The sequence below is a fragment of the Gorilla gorilla genome, chromosome 12, assembly GCF_029281585.2.
Source record: "Gorilla gorilla gorilla isolate KB3781 chromosome 12, NHGRI_mGorGor1-v2.1_pri, whole genome shotgun sequence".
NCBI classification, from domain to species: Eukaryota; Metazoa; Chordata; class Mammalia; order Primates; family Hominidae; genus Gorilla; species Gorilla gorilla.
Window position 1 is genome coordinate 78,277,106 of NC_073236.2, and position 21,648 is coordinate 78,298,753.

General features: G+C 40.1%; 1 protein-coding gene across 4 annotated transcripts in view; it reads left to right on the top strand.

The window, feature by feature from the left end:
- Positions 1–21,648, top strand: part of XPO1 (exportin 1) — a 60,679-nt gene that overhangs the window by 31,518 nt on the left and 7,513 nt on the right. For all 4 annotated transcript variants that reach the window (XM_004029290.5, XM_063695857.1, XM_055377975.2 and 1 more), the window contains 16 exons: positions 4,866–4,927; positions 5,136–5,180; positions 7,200–7,381; positions 8,185–8,233; positions 8,306–8,425; positions 10,097–10,225; positions 11,507–11,665; positions 13,032–13,229; positions 14,073–14,211; positions 14,380–14,561; positions 14,647–14,803; positions 14,930–15,093; positions 16,321–16,455; positions 18,327–18,510; positions 18,827–18,933; positions 21,140–21,334. In XM_004029290.5, coding sequence (XP_004029339.2) covers positions 4,866–4,927; positions 5,136–5,180; positions 7,200–7,381; positions 8,185–8,233; positions 8,306–8,425; positions 10,097–10,225; positions 11,507–11,665; positions 13,032–13,229; positions 14,073–14,211; positions 14,380–14,561; positions 14,647–14,803; positions 14,930–15,093; positions 16,321–16,455; positions 18,327–18,510; positions 18,827–18,933; positions 21,140–21,334 — 2,207 coding nt within the window. The remainder of the gene's footprint in view (positions 1–4,865; positions 4,928–5,135; positions 5,181–7,199; positions 7,382–8,184; positions 8,234–8,305; positions 8,426–10,096; positions 10,226–11,506; positions 11,666–13,031; positions 13,230–14,072; positions 14,212–14,379; positions 14,562–14,646; positions 14,804–14,929; positions 15,094–16,320; positions 16,456–18,326; positions 18,511–18,826; positions 18,934–21,139; positions 21,335–21,648) is intronic.

Genomic DNA, 21,648 nt, shown 5'->3' on the forward strand with positions numbered 1-21,648 from the left:
GCTCACTGCAACTGCCTCTTGGGTTCAAGCGATTCTCCTGCCTCAGTCTCCCCAAGTAGCTGGGACTGCAGGCGCATGCCACCACGCCCAGCTAAATTTTTTTGTTTTTATTTTTTGTATTTTTAGTAGAGACAAGGTTTCACCACGTTGGCCAGGCTGGTCTTGAACTCTTGACCTCAGGTGATCTGCCCGTCTCGGCCTCCCAAAGTGCTGGGATTGCAGGTGTGAGCCACCGCGCCCGGCCTTCTTCACCTTTTGTATCAAGCTTTTTAAGGAAGAGCTTAGAAAGCCAGTTTAAAGGAATTGAAATGTGTTATCTAAATGTCTGTTTTGCAATTGAGACCCACTAATTTATTTAGAATAAAAAGTCAGAGACCAGTAATGGGTCCTTTTCTGTCAAATTTCAAGCTGAGCTGTTTCTGCTACTTAGAAACATTTCAATTTTCTACCTAGATATGTATTATACCATTGCTAATTATTTATTTATTTATTTATTTATTTGAGATGGAGTCTCACTCTGTCGCCCAGGCTTGAGAGTACTAATTTATTTTTAAGTGCAGTTTACCATTGGAATTTTTTTTTTCGAGACAGAATCTTGCTCTGTCGCCCAGACTGGAGTGCAGTGGCACGATCTTGGCTCAGAGCAACCTCCGGCTCCCGGGTTCAAGCGTTTCTCCTGCCTCAGCTTCCCAGGTAGCTGGGATTACAGGCGTGAGCCACTGCTCCTGGCCTACAGTTGGAATTTTTTGTTGTTTTTGAGACGGAGTCTCGCTCTGTCACCCAGGCTTGAGTGCAGTGGCGCGATCTCAGTTCACTGCATTGTCCATTTCCTGGGTTCAAATGATTCTCATGCCTCAGCCTCCTGAGCAGCTGGGATTATAGGCGCGTGCCACCATGCCTGGCTGATTTTTTTGTATTTTTATTAGAGACAGGGTTTCACCATGTTGGCCAGGCTGGTCTGGAACTCCTGACCTCAAGTGATCTGCCTGCCTCGGCCTTCCAGAGTGTCGGGATTACAGGCGTGAGCCACCCGTCCGGCTGGAATGCTATTCTTAATTGACCTGCATTTATTTATTTATTTATTTGGCAAGCCTTGAGGAAGGGATTTGGGGAATGAACAATGGTACTTGATCAAATAATCCTTGTACTAGGCAATCAGAGTTTCTAGGGCCACTGTACCTGGCCATGGGGGTTTTATTGATAATAATCTGTAAGGAACAAAAGGGTTAGTACTATTGGAATTATTGATTAGATGTAGTGAGCATTAAGGACATATGGAAAGTAGTTTGAAGTAAAATATATACAGTATAAGAGTCAGAATCAGCCAGGCGCGGTGGCTCATGTAATCCCAGCACTTCGGGAGGCCGAGGTGGGTGGATCACCTGAAGTCAGGAGTTTGAGACAGCCTGGCCAAAATGGTGAAACCCCATCTCTAGTGAAAATACAAAAAAAAGCCAGGTGCGGTGGCTCATGTCTGTAATCTCAGCACTTTGGGATGCTGAGGCAGGATAATCGCTTAAACCTGGAAGGCAGAGGTTGCAGTGAGCTGAGATCACGCCACTGCACACCAATCTGGGGTACAGTGAGGCTCTGTCTCAAAAAAAAAAATACAAAAAAAGTAGCCAGACATAGTGGCATCTACTTGTAGTCCAGGGTACTCAGGAAGCTGAGGCAGGAGAATCACTTGAACCCAGGAGGCGGCCGTGTCAGCGAGTCTAGATCACACCACTGCACTCCAGCCTGGAAGACAGAGGAAGACTCCATCTCAAAAAAAAAAAAAAAAAAAGTGAGAATGTTGCATAGATTACCGAAGTTAATTCATATAATTTAGTGTTCATTTAAAAGGAAAATGATTTCCTACTTTTTGTTTTTAAAAATAGTATTAGGCTGCGTATGGTGGGTCAGGCCTGTAATCCCAACATAAAATGTGGCCAAGGCAGGAGGATTGCTTGAGGTTTGGAGTTCAAGGCCAGCCCCAGCAACAATGAGACCAGGAAAAATCAGCCAGGCATGGTGCTAAGCACCTGTGGTCCCAGCTACTCAGCTAGCTGAGGCAGGAGGATCGCTTGAGTCCAGAAGTTCAAGGCTGCAGTGAGCTGTGATGGCACCACTGCATTCTAGTGTGGGCAACAGACCAAGACCCTGCCTGTAAAACAAAATGTAAAAAATATATTTTCCATTTCCCTATTCATTTTATGTATTTGTAGCATAAATGTTACTATGCATATTGACACTTAACACCATTAGATTTCTCTTACATGTATTATGTTGCTTTACTGCATTAGTAATATTTTTTTCGTAATTAGGAAAGTCCATAATTACTGTTACAGAAATTTTTTTTTTGGGATATTGTGGGAAATGGCTAGTGTTGTCATAGTTAATAAAAATTATATAATTAAGTGCCATTGAAGAACCATAGTTTGAAAGTGAATTTAATACATTAGCTCATAGTTATACAATCTCACAAGCATTTTGCTGCCTTCAGGTTGTCAGTTTCCTGCTAATGCTAATGACTAAATTTTTTATTTTTCTTTTCAACGAAAATTTCACTCAGTTCTATATATGGCAGATGAGGCTTGGAACATACAGCTCTACAACCTTTAACTGCTTTTCCAAAAATCTGAACGCTATGAAAATGAAAAATCTTCATAATTTAACTGATTTGGTGACAAAGCGTAAAGTGAACAGATGTGAGAGTATTTGTAATTGTTAATTTTACGTAGTAGGAAATAGTAATTTGTTCAATTAGGGTTGCTACTTCATATCCTTTTAGTGTTTCAATATAGGTGTACCACACTACTTTTCCTTTAAAAATGTTCTCAGAATTTAACATTCTGCAACACTCTTGAACCCTGTGATTTTGGAGAATGGAACCTATAGTAGATGCTCAGCAAATTCTACATGATGCAAATTAAAATCAAGGATATGAGTATCATGTCTTAACTGTTTAAAGAGTAGGTTTTACTATGAAGAGATCCATAAGTAAAGAGCATTTGAAATGAAAACTTTTTCCTAAACTTCCCTCTTTTTTTTTTAACATTGTGTGTGTGAAGTTAATGTTGTATTTCTAATATGAGCTTAATGTTGCAATTAATGTATAGTGGAAAATAATAACACGTATATTAATTCATTTTTGAGACAAGAGTTCGCTCTGTTGCCCAGGCTGGAGTGCAGTGGCATGATCTCTGTTCACTGCAGCCTCCGCCTCTAGGCCTCAAGCGATCCACCGGCTTCATCCTCCCAAAGTGCTAGGATTACAGGAATAAGCCACTATGCCCAAGCCATCAATAAATTTTTATGGGTTAGAAGTTTGGGCCAGGCCTGGTGGCTCATGCCTATAATCCCAGCAGTCTGGGAGGCCAAGGCAGGCGGATTACTTGAGGTCAGGAGTTTCAGACCAGCCTAACCAACATGGTGAAAACACGTCTCTATAAAAATACAAAAAGTAGCTGGGTGTGCTGGGCGCAGTGGCTCACGCCTGTAATCCCAGCACTTTGGGAGGCCGAGGCGGGCAGATCACGAGGTTAGGAGATCGAGACCATCCTGGCTAACACGGTGAAACCCCATCTCTACTAAAAATACAAAAAAATAGCTGAGCATGGTGGCGAGCGCCTGTAGTCCCAGCTACTTGGGAGGCTGAGGCATGAGAATGGCGTGAACCTGGGAGGTGGAGCTTGCAGTGAGGCGAGATCGCACCACTGCACTCCAGCCTGGGCGACAGAGCGAGATTCTGTCTCAAAAAAAAAAAAAAAATAGTAGCTGGATGTGGTGGTGCGTGCCTGTAATCCCAGCTGCTCAGGATGCTGAGGCAGGACAATTGCTTGAACCCAGGAGGTGGAGGTGGAGGTTGCATTGAACCAAGATTGCACCTCTGCACTCCAACCTGGGCAACAGAGCAAGACTGTCTCCAAAAATAAGAAAGAAAAGGCCGGGTGCAGTAGCTCACACCTATAATCCCAGCACTTTGGGAGGCCGAGGAGGGCGGATCACTTGAGGTCAGGAGTTCAAGATCAGCCTGGCCAACATGGTGAAACCTTGTCTCTTATTGAAAATACAAAAATTAGCCAGGCATGGTGGTTGATGCCTGTACTCGGGAGCCTGAGGCAGGAGAGTCACTTGAACCTGGGAGGCAGAGGTTGCAGGGAGCCAAGATTGTGCCACTGCACTCCAGTGTGTGTGACATAACAGGACTCCGTCTCAAAAAAAAAAAAGAAAAGAAACACATGGAACCAAATTATGATGAAAGAAACTGGAATAGCAGTTTGTTATAGGCTGGGCGTGTTGGCTTGCTCTTGTAATTCCAGCACTTTGGGAGGCCCAGGCAGGAGGATCACTTGAGCCTATGAGTTTAAGACCAACCTGGGCAACAATGCCAGATCCCATCTTTAAAAGTATGAATAGCACATTAAATTCATTGATTTTTTTTTTTAAGTCTCGCTCTGTTGCCCAGGCTGGAGTGCAATGACGTGATGTCTGCTCACTGCAACCTCCGCCTCCCGGATTCAAGTGATTCCCCTGCCTCAGCCTCCCGAGTAGCTGGGATTACAGGCACCCGCCACCACGCCCAGTTAATTTTTGTATTTTTGGTAGAGACAGGGTTTCACCATGTTGGTCAGGCTGGTCTCGAATTCCTGGCCTCAGGTGATCCACCCACCTCAGCCTCCCAAAGAATTGCTGGGATTACAAGCGTGAGCCACCGCACCCAGCCGGAATTTTTTTTAAATGCCAATACTGGTGACAGGATTAGAGTATATTAACTAATTTTACTTAGTCTTTCCATTCCCACATTAATTAGTTCTCAAAATTTATTTGCATGCTACAAAAGAGCTCAACAATTTTTTTATTACGTGCAATTTTTTTAATAGGAATAAAAAAATACGTTGTTGGCCTCATTATCAAGACGTCATCTGACCCAACTTGTGTAGAGGTAAGAGTTTATTTTGGAGCTTATTGGGAGAGCATAAAATCGTTTAGATATTGAGTCTGACTACAACCTAATTCTGTCATGACACATAGTCACACATATGCACAGTCAGTCATTTGCAGTAGAGCTGTAATCATTTGTTAGGATTGTCTGGTTATATTCTTATTTATACTTACCTCAGGCTCTCATTTAATCTTTTACTTTTCCTTAGAAAGAAGAGGTGTATATCGGAAAATTAAATATGATCCTTGTTCAGGTAAGCTTTAACTTAACTGTTTTCCTTAGAAGAATTGTGCTTCTTATTTGAACAAAGTGTTCGACCTACTTAGGAAATAAAGTATACTAATATTTTGCAGAAGTAGTGATAGTATTCTTATAATAATAGGTAACCTACTGTCTAGTACTTGAATGTTAATTTGCTGTGGCAGTAATCATCAAATAACGTTAAAGCCATCATTTATGTGGCTGCAGTGTGGACTGGACTCTATGTTGGATTCTTTTTTATCTTTTCTTTTCTTTTCTTTTTTTTTTTTTTTTTTGGAGACAGTCTCGCTCTGTTGCCCAGGCTGGAGTGCAGTGGCACGATCTCGGCTCACTGCAGCCTCTGCTTCCCGGGTTCAAGCGATTGTTCTGCCTCAGCCTCCTGAGTGGCTGGAATTACGGGTGCTTACCACCACCTTTGGCTAATTTTTTGTATTTTTAGTAGAGACAGGGTTTCACCATGTTGGCCAGGCTGGTCTCAAACTCTTGACCTCAGGTGATCCACCTACCTCGACCTCCCAAAGTGCTGGGATTATAGGTGTGAGCCACTGCACCTGGCTGGATTGTTTTTTAATTTTCTGATATGCCTGTGCATATTTCCTTTGCATGTATGTCTCTGAGTCCTTTGATTTCCTCGTCCTTCTAATTGATTTCCATGCTTAGTCCTTAAACTGTCTATGTAGACTAAATTTATAATTTTTATGTTTATCTGTTTTCTATAGTAATATCATAAAATTTTTTCCAGAGAACCCTGGTATGTGTGGGGGAAAAAACAGTAATTTCTATGTAAATAAGACTTAGAAACATCCAAGCTTCCAAAAATTTTAGTGTATTCAGTAATTAACTCCAGCTTTTATTATACTTTAGAGCTTTCTGTTAGCCCTTCTCTGAATGGGGAGAGAGAGGAGAGAATATAAAGAAGGTTAATATGTATTTTTATAATCTGAAAAATCCCTTGTGTGTGCCATAAATAGTCCAGACTTGCATACAAATATAATGCAGTTCATGAGGCTTTTGGTTAAAAGTTTATTCAGGCCCTGATTGCAGTGCGTCCTCTCTTTTAAATTCATATATCCAAACCCTACTACATTTCAAGGCTCAAATTGCATCCAATAATAAGCTGTCTTAATCGGTCACTTTTTATCACCAATAGTTAATTAAATCCTTGAGTCTCCTAGGATAATTTCTTCTTTTCTTGTTTGAAATGGAGTGTCGCTCTGTCGCCCATGCTGAAGTGCAGTGGCACCGTCTTAGTTCACTGCAACCTCCACCTCCCAGGTTCAAGCAATTCTCCTGCCTTGGCCTCCCCAGTAGCTGAGACTACTGGCCCGCGCCACCACCCCTGGCTAATTTTTGTATTTTTAGTAGAGACGGGGTTTCACCATGTTGGCCAGGCTGCTCTTTTTTTTTTTTTTTTTTTTTTTGAGATGGAGTCTCATCCTGTTGCCCAGCCTTGAGTGCAGTGGCCTGGTCTCCGCTCACTGCAACCCTCTGCCCCCCAGGTTCAAGAGATTCTCCTGCCTCAGCCTCCCGAGCAGCTGGGATCACAGGCACCCGTCACCATGCCTCGCTAATTTTTGTATTTTTAGTAGAGACAGGGTTTCACCATGTTGGCCAGGCTGGTCTTGAACTCCTGACCTCGTGATCCTCCTACCTCGGCCTCCCAAAGTGCTGGGATTACAGGCACGAGCTACCGCGCCTGGCCTCCTAGAATAATTTCTATATATCTATCAGGCAGATACTAATACACAGACAGACCCATTAGACAGATTGGACCTTTCATTAGGATAATTGAAAAGGGTCCTGCGGTGATTAAGATAAAAGACTTTATCTGTGTTTTGTTTTCTACCAGTAGGGTGAAGAGGGTGGCACATTTCTTCCTTTAATAAAGGAGGAGAAAATGAAAAGTGATTTATCCTTACTCCTGCCTTTATCCATTACATAATTTCTTTGAAGTTTGTTTTATTTGCCTTTGAGAAATGAAGTGCGATTAACATTTCATGTCTTATTTTAGATACTGAAACAAGAATGGCCCAAACATTGGCCAACTTTTATCAGTGATATTGTTGGAGCAAGTAGGACCAGCGAAAGTCTCTGTCAAAATAATATGGTGATTCTTAAACTCTTGAGTGAAGAAGTATTTGATTTCTCTAGTGGACAGATAACCCAAGTCAAATCTAAGCATTTAAAAGACAGGCAAGTAATAATTATGTTTTAGAATTTTAAAGTGATTTCTCAAACAATTTTAAGCAGTTTGGATGTAAATTGTGGATATTTTAAGGAACTATGATCAGTAATATGTTAAATTGCTTGTAGTGGTTTTCAACTGCAGATTAAGAAATAGTCCTAGACGGGCCCTAATAATTTACCTCTGAAGGTTGAAAAATGAATTGTTCAAGATACACTTCAGGAATTGTTTTGTATGGTAACTAGTTTAATAGGTTCTAAGCAAATGATTTGTGTCCAAACATATGTATTAGTTATTTTATTTTATTTTGAGACAAGTCTTGCTCTGTTGCCTGGGGTGGAGTGCAGCAGCGCAATCTTGGCTCACCACAACCCCCACCTCCTGGATTGAGGTGATTTTCTTGCCTCAGTCTCCCAAATAGCTGCGACTGCAGGTGCGTGCCACAGAGCCTGGCCTCAAATCAGTTATTGTCTCTGCTTCTTTTCAGTTCCCTAATTGTTAACAATAGTGTTCTTTTTAAAACAAAACAGAAAACTAGATTTGCCTCTAATAGTAAGCAACTGGTATAAACTATAGGTACACTTCCATTAAGTTTTAAACATTTGTTGTAGTCATTAGGAAATCTTTTTCCCCTTGAGTTGCCCAGGCTGGTCTCAAACAATCCTTCTGCCATGGCCTCCCAAAGTTCTGCGATTACAGGCATGAGCCACTGTACTGGGCTTTAATCATTTTTATTAGTATTACAGATAACTGATACTTATTTCTGTGTCTTCTAAATCTGATATTTTTGTGGTGTTTTTTTTTTTTTTAGCATGTGCAATGAATTCTCACAGATATTTCAACTGTGTCAGTTTGTAATGGTAAGTGTTTTTAATTTCATTTTTAAAAACAATAATAGGAAAGCAATTATTTACAAGTGTGTTTTGTTATAGGAAAATTCTCAAAATGCTCCACTTGTACATGCAACCTTGGAAACATTGCTCAGATTTCTGAACTGGATTCCCCTGGGATATATTTTTGAGACCAAATTAATCAGCACATTGATTTATAAGGTACAGTGAATACATTTCAGTTATTTGTCACTGGATAGCCACATATATTCTTTTCACATGTAAAGCTCTCATCTCTGCATTCTAAACCTTATTCAACCTTGTTTCTAACATGAGGACGCTGCTCAGAAGAAATTTCCCATATTCACACCTAGTAAATTATTTAAAGTGAGTTTCAAATCTGATTCTGCCACTTAGACCATGTAATTTTATGAATTCATTTTGAACAATGGATTTGATTATATTGCTTTTAGTTGAGTAAGTTACAGTGAGGTAAGTCAAGTGCTATTTCTGAAAAATGAAAAGTTCATCTTTTAACTGATAATTTAAAATTGATACCATGTTATGGCTTCTTTAAGTTCTATAATGGTTTAGCCTGGGCAAGATGGTGAAACCCGTCTCTACTAAAAATACAAAACAGCCAGGCGTGGTGGTGCATGCCTGTAGTCCTAGCTACTCAGGAGGCTGTAGCAGGAGAATCTCAAACTCAGGAGGCAGAAGGTGCAGTGAGCCAAGATCGTGCCACTGCACTCCAGCCTGGGCAACAGAGCGAGACCCTGTCTCAAAATAAATAAAGTTCTACAGTGGTTTATCCAGAGATAATCACTGTTACCAGTTGGTTGTATTATATTTTCAGATGTTTTCTTGACTGATATAATGAATAAATTAAGTATCTAATTGGAACATTATAACTTGACCTCTTCAACTTCGTAGTTTAGTTTGGTAACATAATATGGATTTATAGTATTTGAATGATCAGTTTATTGCTTAATTATGTAAAAACCTTTCTATTGTCAGCAGTCCTACAGAGAACATTCTCAGACATAAGATATTATGCAATTGTCCAAACATTAATTTATTTAAATATTTTAATGTTTAATCACCAGATTATTAGGTATGTTTAATTTTAAGGTTTTAATGCCCCCTGATTTCCAACCCCAGACGATAACTGTTTATCTTCTCAACAATAGAATATATAAGCCAATTTTCCCATATTCTTATTAGTCTTAGATATATTGACCATTTCCCAAAATTCTAAGCAATCACAAGTTTTAGGTCCTGTGTAATTACACAGAAAGTATAACATTCCTAAAAGTCATATCACAGATTCTAGGAAAGTTGTTAAGGAGCCTTGTTATTTTAGGACACATCAAAAGAAAGCAGTTTAGGCCGGGCGCTGTGGCTCACGCCTGTAATCCCAGCACTTTGGGAGGTCGAGGTGAGCGGATCACGAGGTCAGGAGATCGAGACCAGCCTGGCCCAACGTGGCAAAACCCTGTCTCTACTAAAAATACAAAAATTAGCCAGGCGTGGTGGCATGCATGTGTAGTCCCAGCTATTTGAGAGGCTGAGGCAGGAGAATCGCTTGAACCCAAGAGGTGAGGTTGCAGTGAGCCGAGATCAAGCCCCTGCATTTCAGCCTGGGTGAGCGAGACTCTGTCTCAAAAAAAACAAAAAAACAGTTTGCTCATAAAGCATTTACTGTATTCTGGGTAGGCAATAAAATTCCCTCTCAGTATATCTGCATGATAAAATATGTTCATTCACTTGGCCTGTTTTTGACGTCTACTCCTATATTTAATTGTTAAAGCCCTTTTCCTTTTAATTGTGAATTTTAAGTAAAGTGTGTATCAGGCCAATTAATTTTATGGTTCCCTCCCCCATTTTAAATAGTTCCTGAATGTTCCAATGTTTCGAAATGTCTCTCTGAAGTGCCTCACTGAGATTGCTGGTGTGAGTGTAAGCCAATATGAAGAACAATTTGTAACGCTATTTACTCTGACAATGATGCAACTAAAGCAGGTAATTTAATACTATCTTGAAAATTGGCTGAATAATTTTAGTGCCTTAGAAAATACCAAATTCCAAATGAGTTATTTTAGAACAACGTATCAAAGATAAGCCATAATCTTTTGTTTATTACATAAAATTTGTAGTAAGCTACAAGTTTTTATGATGTTTCCAAAAATTTCTTAAAATTCAGGTTTGGGGTGTGTTGTGGTAATTTATTTCTGCACACTTTAGGAGCTTGGTCTTTTGGGAGATACCTGACCAGACAGTGGGAAACCTGGGACTTGTTCCTAACATTGTGTCTGAAGGAATTCTTTTCAGCCCTAGTTTGATTGGTTATCTATTAAATGATCTAGAAGGTTATTCATAATACTGTGTTCATGGCCAGGCATGGTGGTTAATACTGTAATCCCAGAACTTTGGGAGGCCAGAATGGGAGGACCAGTTGATGCCAGGAGTTCGAGACCAGCCAGGACAACATAACCAGACCATCCCTACGAAAGATTTAAAAAATAGCTAGCTGTGGTGTTGCACACCTGTAGTTCCAGCTACTCTGGAGGCTGAGGCAATAGGATCGCTTGAGCCTATTAATACAAAGTTAAAATGAGCTATGGTCCACACTATTGCACTCCAGCCTGGATGACAGGGCAAATCCCTGTCTCTTTTAAAAAACAAGGAAAGATAGATTACTATGTATGTTTGTGATCTGAATGAATGAATTGATTATTTTTACATTTTTCAATGTCAGTGAGAAAGCATAAGTCCAATACTAGAAAAATTTAAAGGCTGTGATAGCGGCCTTTAATTTATTTGAGAAGAGTCAAAATCTAGGTCCTAGAGATATAAGAATAGGTATACTGGACCTAGGAGTTCTGTATGTGGTTTAATATTAGCAAAAGGGTGTTGGGATATTAGGGCTTAAAAATAATAGTGTTGGCTGAGTGCAATAGCTCAGACCTTTAATCCCAGCACTTTGGGAGGCTAAGGTGGGAGGATTGCTTGAGCCAGGAGTTTGAGACCAGCCTGGACAACATAACAAGATACCGTCTCTACAAAAATGTTAAAAATTAGCTTAGTGTGATGGCACATACCTGTGGTTCCAGCTACTCGGGAGGGGCTGAGGTGAGAGGACTGATTGAGCCTAGGAGGTGGAGGCTGCAGTGAGCTTTGGTCATACCACTGCACTCCAGCCTGGACAGAGTGAGGCCTTGTCTCCAAAAAATAATAATAAAATATAAGTGTCTTTTGTTGTTTTATAAAATGTGAACTGATCATCCCTTTTAAAATTTGCAGATGCTTCCTTTAAATACCAATATTCGACTTGCATACTCAAATGGAAAAGATGATGAACAGAACTTTATTCAAAATCTCAGTTTGTTTCTCTGCACCTTTCTTAAGGAACATGATCAACTTATAGAAAAAAGATTAAATCTCAGGGAAACTCTTATGGAGGTAAGATATGTGGAGCTTTTGTTCCTAAAATTTTGCTCTGCCTACTAATAACTCTTAAAAGTGCCTTTTTTCTAAAATGTATGTACCTTTTGAGATTTCTTATTACTTAATATTTGATCAGTACATTATATATATTCTCAATTCTGAATTACAGTTATAAGCCCAGTTTTCTGATTTTATGTTCTCCATAAAGCTAGGACTAAAAATTTATAATCAAAATTAAATTACTAATTATTATATCATTTCTAAGGTTAAAATTCCAAAGACCTTATTTTAAAATTTCAGTTTTAATTCAAATAACATGCATTTGTTCATTTAAAGATATACAATTCATCGTGTAATCCCAGCACTTTGGGAGGCGGAGGTGGGTGGATCACTTGAGGCAGGAGTTCGAGACCAGCCTGGCCTACATCGTGAATAGATGTAGAGGTCTCTATTAAAAATACAAAAAAATTAGCTGTGCGTGGTGTCACATGCCTGTAATCCCAGCTCCTCAGGAGGCTGAAGCACAGGAATTGCTTTAGCCCAGTAGGCTGAGGTTGCAGTGAGCCAAGATCACAGTACTGCACTCCAGCCTGAGTGACAGAGCAAGACTCTGTCTGAAGGAAGAAAATCTCTCTCTCTATATACATATATATATAAACTTAAGTGTATATATATATAAACATAAGTATATATATATATATATATACACACACAATTCAGTGGCATATTAGTATATATACAATGTTACACAACCATCAATACCTAGGTCCAAAACATTTTCATCACCCGAAGATGACCCTTTACCCATAAAACAGTCACTTTCTCCTTTGTTCTCTCCCCAACTTTTGGCAACCATTATTTTGGTTTCTGTCTCTGTAGCTATATCTATTCTGATTATACCATATAAAGGGAATCATGCATGTGACCTTTTGTGTCTGGTTTCTTTTATTTGGCGTCGTGTTTTCAATGTTCTTCCATGTTGTAACCTGTATCAATACCTCACTGTTTATCATGTCTGAAGAATATTTTCATTGTATGAATATTCAGTATTTTGTTTCTTCTCTCCTCTGTGATGGTACATTTGGGTTGTGATATCACTTATTGGCACCCAAGGCGTTTTAAATAAATGTCGTTCCTTTAGGAGACATGATAAAAATACGTATTGATCAACTACTATGTGAGAGATTTTTGAAGTGCTTTAGGGCATGTCAGAAGAAGCAGAGTTACTCCAGAGTTTGCTGTCTATTTGATAAGTATTGAAATCTGAGTTGTGATGAATAAAACATGAATTTTTATTTTCCCTTAAGGTGTAACAAGTGAAAAGCAATTTGAAGTTGGTAATGTTTAAGAATTATTTTAATAGTTTTGGTCTTCTGTGTAGGCCCTTCATTATATGTTGTTGGTATCTGAAGTAGAAGAAACTGAAATCTTTAAAATTTGTCTTGAATACTGGAATCATTTGGCTGCTGAACTCTATAGAGAGAGTCCATTCTCTACATCTGCCTCTCCGTTGCTTTCTGGAAGTCAACATTTTGATGTTCCTCCCAGGAGACAGCTGTATTTGCCCATGTTATTCAAGGTAACAGAGCAGTTGGTTGAGTGTTCTTCCTGTTGCATACTGTGGTTTTGAGGTCTGAATCCAAATACTTCTAAACTGTGTAAATAAATTAGCTATAAAAAGAGAACCCAACAACTTCTCCATGAGTGTGGAAAACTAGAACATGAAAGGAGTTGAGTCTAGAACCTTGATTCTCAAGAGTGTGGTCCTTCTCTCAGTATCAACATTGGTTGTGATTTCATTAGGCAAATTCATTGGCCACCTGCCAATCTACTAAACCAGAGTCTAGGAATGAGACACAGGAAACTCCTGTAACAGAAGTTGGTTAAAAAAAAATCACATTAAAACACACTTAAATAATTGTAAAGCCATTTTTGTAGAATTAACAGTGAAAAAAAATTTTTTTCTTTTGGAGACAGGGTCTTGCTCTGTGGCTCAGGTTGGAGTGCAGTGGCGTGGTCATAGCTCACTACAATCTTGACTCCTAGGCTAAAGCAATTCTCTTGTGTCAGCCTCCCAAGTAATTGGTTGCAGGCACACACCACCATGCCTAGCTAATTTTAAATTTTTTAGTTTTACTTCATTTATATTTACATAGTTTTTTCTGTTGCGCTTTAAGCCCCAGTATTTTTATTGTTTTAGAGATTGGGTGTCATTTTGTGTTGCTCAAGCTGCTCTCAAATTCCTGGCCACAACAGTTCTTTCTGCCTCGGCCCTCCGGAATAGTTGGAATTATAGGCATGAATCCCTACACATGGCTGGCTTGTGGTTTTTTTGGTTTTGTTTGTTTTTAACTAAGCTTCTACACTAATGATTTCAGTGATCTAATGATTTTTTTCTTGATTGATATATTGTTGAGTATAGGTCCGTTTATTAATGGTTAGTCGAATGGCTAAACCAGAGGAAGTATTGGTTGTAGAGAACGATCAAGGAGAAGTTGTGAGAGAATTCATGAAGGATACAGATTCCATAAATTTGTATAAGAATATGAGGGAAACATTGGGTAAGTTAATAAATACTGTTAATCTTTACCTTTATAAATCTATTCTGGGGTGGAAATACATTTTAGGAAATGTACTTGTAGTTTCTAAATATTTTCTAAATGTATTGTTACTCATCAATAAAACTCTTTGCTCATTATTTGCATTTGAAACCATGTTTTTCTTTGTAGTTTATCTTACTCATCTGGATTATGTAGATACAGAAAGAATAATGACAGAGAAGCTTCACAATCAAGTGAATGGTACAGAGTGGTCATGGAAAAATTTGAATACATTGTGTTGGGCAATAGGCTCCATTAGTGGAGCAATGCATGAAGAGGACGAAAAACGATTTCTTGTTACTGTTATAAAGGTATGCAAGGGATAGGTATGAATTAGAATTGCTAAATAAGTATTATGTTGTTACAATAAATAATACAAATTTGTCTTATTTACAGGATCTATTAGGATTATGTGAACAGAAAAGAGGCAAAGATAATAAAGCTATTATTGCATCAAATATCATGTACATAGTAGGTCAATATCCACGTTTTTTGAGAGCTCACTGGAAATTTCTGAAGACTGTAGTTAACAAGCTGTTCGAATTCATGCATGGTAAATCTCTTTCTTTACTATATTTTGCTTTTATTTTTATTGAAGAAAATAAATGAATGTTTTTGTCTTGTTAGAGACCCATGATGGAGTCCAGGACAAAATAAATGAATGTTTTTGTCTTGTTAGAGACCCATGATGGAGTCCAGGATATGGCTTGTGATACTTTCATTAAAATAGCCCAAAAATGCCGCAGGCATTTCGTTCAGGTTCAGGTTGGAGAAGTGATGCCATTTATTGATGAAATTTTGAACAACATCAACACAATTATTTGTGATCTTCAGCCTCAACAGGTATGTTAAGCACTGAGCATATGTTATTTTTAGAAAGTAACACTTGTATCAATCTGTATGTATCAATGGAAATAGGAGGGCAACTATTGGATCCAATAGAAGTGTTTCTGATTACATTTTCTTTTTTCCTTGAGACAGGGTCTTACTCTGTTGCCCAGGCTCGAGTGCAGTGGCACGATTATGGCTCACTGCAGCCTTGAACTCCCAGGCTCAGGTGATCCTCCCACCTCAGCCTCGTGGGTAGCTGGGACTATAGGCATGCACTGCCATCACACTCAGCTAACCTTTTTTCCCCCCCTTGGTAGAGATGGGGTTTTGCCAAGTGGCCCAGGCTGGTCTTGAACTCCTAGCTTCAAGCGATACGCTTGCCTCAGCCTCCCAAAATTATATGTGTGAGCCACCACGCCCAGCCTGGTTAAATTTTCATAGTGAGACAGATTCTTGACCAGAAGATTGTTAGGCTGTTGTCCTATGTAAAATTATTCCTAACAAACAAAATCAGGTGGTTTTTTTTTTTTTGGGGGGTGTGTGTGTGTGTGTGTGTGTGTTTTTTTTTTGAGATGGAGTTTCGCTCTGTCGTCCATGCTGGAGTGCAGTGGCGCAATCTCGGCTCACTGCAGCCTTGCCTCCTGGGGTCAAGCGATTCTCTTCCTCAGTGGCTATGATTAACAGGTGCTTGCCACCACGCCCAGCTAATTTTTGTGTTTTTAGTAGAGACGGGGTTTCTCCATGTTGGTCAGGCCGATCTCCAACTCCTGACCTCATGATCCGCCCGCCTCGGCCTCCCAAAGTGCTGGGATTACAGGCGTGAGCCACCACCATGCCTGGCCAGTTTGGGTTGTTTGTTTGTTTTTTGAGGTAGAGTCTTCCTCTGTCACCCAGGCTCGAGTGCAGTACTGCAATCTTGGCTCACTGCAACCTCTGCCTCCCAGGTTCAAGCAATTCAAACCTCCCAAGTAACTGGAATTATAGGCACCTGCCACCACGCTTGGCTAATTTCTTTGTATTTGTAGAAGAGATGGGGTTTCACCGCGTTGGTCAGGCTGGTCTGCAACTCCTGACCTCAAGTGATTGGCCTGCCTTGGCTTCTCAAAGTATCGGGATTACAGGAGTGATCCACTGCACCTGGGCCAAAATCAGTTTCAAGACGTTTGTGAATTGCTTGTGTGTGGTTTTCCTTATTAGGGTGTATAACATAAACATTAAAATGTCTGCTTTTTAAAATAGGTTCATACATTTTATGAAGCTGTGGGGTACATGATTGGTGCACAAACAGATCAAACAGTACAAGAACACTTGATAGAAAAGTACATGTTACTCCCTAATCAAGTGTGGGATAGTATAATCCAGCAGGCAACCAAAGTAAGTATTTCTACCTTTTCTTAAAAGTTTTCATGGGATTTAACAAGACGTGTTCTTTACAAATGTATTGAATTCAAGCCTTTTAACATGTATGTGTGATCCATAAGTGCTTTTATGTGTGTCTTTGTATATTTTATTATCTGGGCCGGGCGTGGTGGCTCACGCCTGTAATCCTGGCACATTGGAAGGCCGAGGTGGGCGGATCACCTGAGGCCAGAAGTTCGAGATCAGCCTGGCCAACATGGCAAAACCCCGTGTCTACTAAAAATACAAAAATTAGCTGGGCGTGGTTGCACATGCCTGTAATCCCAGCTACTCAGGAGGCTTAGGCAGGAGAATCACTTGAACCCAAGAGGCAGAGGTTGCAGTGAGCCGAGATTGAGCTACTGTTCTCTAGCCGAGACGACAGAGCAAGACTCCGTCTAAAAAAAAAAATAAATGAAAAATCTGGGCCCGGCTCAGTGGCTCACACCTGTAATCCCAGCACTTTGGGAGACCGAGATGGGCGGATCACTAGGTCAGGAGATTGAGACCATCCTGGCCAACATGGTGAAACCCCGTGTCTACTAAAAATACAAAAATTAGCCGGGCATGGTGGTGGGCGCCTGTAATCCCAGCTACTCGGGAGGCTGAGCCAGGAGAATGGCTTGAACCCAGGAGGCGGAGCTTGCAGTGAGTCAAGAGCATGCCACTGCATTCCAGCCTGGTGACAGAGGAAGACTCTGTCTCAAAAAAAAAAAAAAATTCTGTACTGTAATTTCCATTCTCATTTGATATTAAAGTAGGAATAGGCTGGGTGTGGTGGCTCACGCCTGTAATCCCAGCACTTTGGGAGGCCGAGGCAGGCGGATCACGAGGTCAGGGGATCGAGACCATCATGGCTAACGCAGTGAAACCCCGTCTCTACTAAAAATACAAAAATTAGCTGAGTGTGGCGGCGGGTGCCTGTAAGTCCCAGCTACTCAGGAGGCTGAGGCAGGAGAATGGCGAGAACCTGGGAGGCAGAGCTTGCAGTGAGCCGAGATCACGCCGCTGCACTCTAGCCTGGGCAACAGAACGAGACTCCGTCCCCCCAAAAAAATAGAACTATATTACTTCATTCTTAAGTAGATGTAGACAAAAAGGCTTTTGTGTTCGTTTTTACCATTTGGGATTATAAATATGGTTTAGGGTAAGGGAAGTGTAATGGCTTTTGCTTTGGTAATTATGTGGATTTTTTTTTTTTTTTTTTTGAGATGGAGTTTCACTCTTGGTGCCCGGGCTGGAGTGCAATGGCGTGATCTTGGCTCACTGCAACCTCTGCCTCTCGAGCTCAAGCAGTTCTCCTGCCTCAGCCTCCCAAGTGGCTGGGATTACAAGCAAGCACCATTGTGCCTGGCTAATTTTGTATTTTTAGTAGAGACAGGGTTTCTCCATGTTGGTCAGGCTGGTCTTGAACTCCCGACCTCAGGTGATGCACCCGACTCAGCCTCCCAAAGTGCTGGGATTATAGGTGTGAGCCACCTCGCCTGGCCATTATGTTGGATAATTTTTTTTTTTTGAAATGGAGTCTTGCTCTTTCGCCCAGGCTGGAGTGCAGCGGTGCGATCTCGACTCACTGCAAACTCCATCTCTAGCGTTCACGCCATTCTCCTGCCTCAGCCTCCCGAGTAGGTGGGACTACAGGCGGCTGCCACCACACCTGGCTATTTTTTTTGTATTTTTAGTAGAGACGGGGTTTCACCGTGTTATCCAGGATGGTCCCGATCTCCTGAACTCATCATCCGCCCGCCTCGGCCTCTCAGAGTGCTGGGATTACAGGCGTGAGCCACTATTCCCAGCCGTGGGTAATTCTTAATATGATAAATGGAATTTGCTTTTTTTCCTCCAAGAATGTGGATATACTGAAAGATCCTGAAACAGTCAAGCAGCTTGGTAGCATTTTGAAAACAAATGTGAGAGCCTGCAAAGCTGTTGGACACCCCTTTGTAATTCAGCTTGGAAGAATTTATTTAGATATGCTTAATGTATACAAGTGCCTCAGTGAAAATATTTCTGCAGCTATCCAAGCTAATGGTAGGTGATTCTGATTTCTTACACAATGCAGTATAAACAAACCACTTCTCTTCTACTGCCTTAAGTCAAACATTTGATGTTTTTTACAGATTTAAATCAGACCTCCCATTTCCCAAATGACCCTAGACATATTTAAAACAGTTAAGTGTACCTTTCCCTTTTAAAATTAGTCTTAAAGCTTATTTTCCCAATAAATTTTGTGAACTTTTGGCTTTAAACTTTTTAATGGTAAAATGGAATTGCATCTAATGTACACCTGAGTACCACTGTATAATTTTAGTGGTAAAATTAGATTCCATTTGATTCTATTTTGTAGGTGAAATGGTTACAAAGCAACCATTGATTAGAAGTATGCGAACTGTAAAAAGGGAAACTTTAAAGTTAATATCTGGTTGGGTGAGCCGATCCAATGATCCACAGATGGTAAGTGAGAGATGCTTTGCTTTTGATTTCTAGTGTTGATGCTGTGTTTTATGGAATATGCTATACTCTATTATGTGCATTTTGCTAATTTAAAGCATATCAACTTTGTGGTTATTTTATGGCATTTTATTTATTGTAGTCCTTACGTTAATATACTAATAGCTGTATTCCATCTTCAAAAGAAACTGCTGTTAATCAGTAGCGAAGGGTGGTGATATGTAACAAGATAGCTAAGGAAATTGGGTCATTTTATGTTTCCATAGATAGGTTAGGAGGATTTAGTTAATGGAGTACCGGTGCAGTTTTTGCATTCCTCTTGATTTTTAGAACAATTGCTAGAGCTACGAAGTTGTCATTACTTTACCTCTTTAGCAAAGTGATTGCTTCCCAGATTAAAGGCCTGAAAGTCTTTTTTACACTCTTTTTCCTAAATGATTTGCAGAAAAGGAAATCATTTTCAGTAATAAAAACCAGCTGCGTATGCCTCAACTTGTAAAATTGTGAATTAGTTTTAGGTTTTAACTGTATCGTTTCATTCTTTTTATTCACTTGAGCCTGGGAGATTCCAAAAAATTCTAATACTACTATTACTTGGAATAGTGTTGATTTTTTGTTTTTTGGTTTTTTTTTTACAAGTGTGCTAGTTATTTTCATAGTTTTGAAATTTCAGTATTGTTTCTTGTTAAGGAAATACTTTTCAGTAAACTTGTTCTGAATATAATTCTTGTGGAATACTCAAGTTGGCTAACCTAAATATCGAAAGGTTCTGAACATGTGTATTATGTGAACAGAACTGTATTTAAAATTTGAAAGCAGAAAGTAAGATGTATTGAAGGGATTGTGATGTTTGTAATTTACAAGAAGCTTGAGCACGTGTCAGGAGCACAGTGGGAATAATACAAAGGGTATCATCTTTTGTAAGTAACATTAATGTTAAAGTTTGGGATATTTGTTCACATGAAACATTGTGTTTATTTTCCTTGTCTTGGCTTTTCACGGTGGCTCATGCCTGTAATCCCAGCACTTTGGGAGGCCGAGGCGGGTGGATCACTTGAAGTCAGGAGGCTGAGGCAGGAGAATCACTTGAACCCCAGAGGTGGAGGTGACAGTGAGCCAAGATTGCGCCATTGCACCCCAGTCTGGGCCACAAGTGGGAAACTTCGTCTCAAAAAAAAAAAAAAAAAGAACAAGAAGTTACTCTTTAAGTATAACTCAGTTTACTTAGAATCATGAAAATCTTACTGGGCATTGTAGCATGCACCTGTAATCCCAACCACCAGGGCGGCTAAGGCAGGAGAATCACCCCAGCTCAAGTCCAGTTTAGGCAACATGGCAAGATTCAGTTTAAAAAAAAATAATAGAAATCCATAGTCTTTCTTATTTTCTGAGAGTAATTGATTGATGTTATTTCTGCTTGTGAAAATACTCACCAGTTAGCATTCATTAGATTAAAACATTAGTCTGAGTTGGGCGGATCACGAGGTCAGGAAATCAAGACCGTCCTGGCTAACACGGTGAAACACCCCGTCTCTACTAAAAATACAAAAAATTAGCTGGGCGTGGTGGCAGGTGCCTGTACTCCCAGCTACTCGATAGGCTGAGGCAGGAGAATGGCGTGAACCTGGAGGCGGAGCTTGCAGTGAGCCGAGATGGCACCACTGCACTCCAGCCTGAGCGACAGAGCAAGACTCCGTCTCAAAAATAAAAAGACATTGAGGGCTCGCTTGCTGCCATCTTACATATACAGTATACGTAGAATCCTGATTCTGCCACCTAACTTGGAGACACCCACTGAATTTTGAGCCTCACTTTTCTTATTGTAAGAGTTTTGTAGCTGGGCATGGTGCTATACCTATAGTCCCAGCTACTCAGGAGACTGAGGCACAAGAATTGCTTGAACCTGGGAGGTGGAGGTTGCAGTGAGCAGAGATTTGCCACTGCACTCTGGTCTGAGTGACAGTGAGACTGTCTCAAAAAAAAAAGTCTTGAATGACAGTGTGTCCATGAGACTTCCCAACCCATTGTGATTTCCTGCTTTCTTTTGCCAAAAACTGTTTTAACGTAGGAAACCCTAATACAAACACAAGATTTTCCTGTTTTCAGTAGATGATCATGCTACATCTTATAGACAAGAATAACCTTGTTGTTTAAAATAGTCACCACATACCTAAATTAAAACATAACTTTTTTTTTCCCTCCCCAACAGGTCGCTGAAAATTTTGTTCCCCCTCTGTTGGATGCAGTTCTCATTGATTATCAGAGAAATGTCCCAGCTGCTAGAGAACCAGAAGTGCTTAGTACTATGGCCATAATTGTCAACAAGTTAGGGGGACATATAACAGCTGAAATACCTCAAATATTTGATGCTGTTTTTGAATGCACATTGAATATGATAAATAAGGTGTGTAATATTTCAGTTATGTAAGGGGGAAATTCTGCAGGATAGCCTTAATTCTTGAAAGCTAAAGTATGTCTGTGGATATAAGATAATTTTAATGCCATGGAGTTTAAATATTTAAACTTGTATATTAGGGAAATACTTTCTTGGTTTTCAAGAACTTACTTCCCAGGAGTTTGAAACCAACCTGGGCAATATAGTGAGACTTCATCTCTACAAAAAGTTCAAAAAGTAACCAGTCATGGTGGCATGTGCCGGTAGTCCCAACTACTGGAAAGGCTGAAGTGGGGGGGTCACTTGAGCCTGGGAGTTCAAGG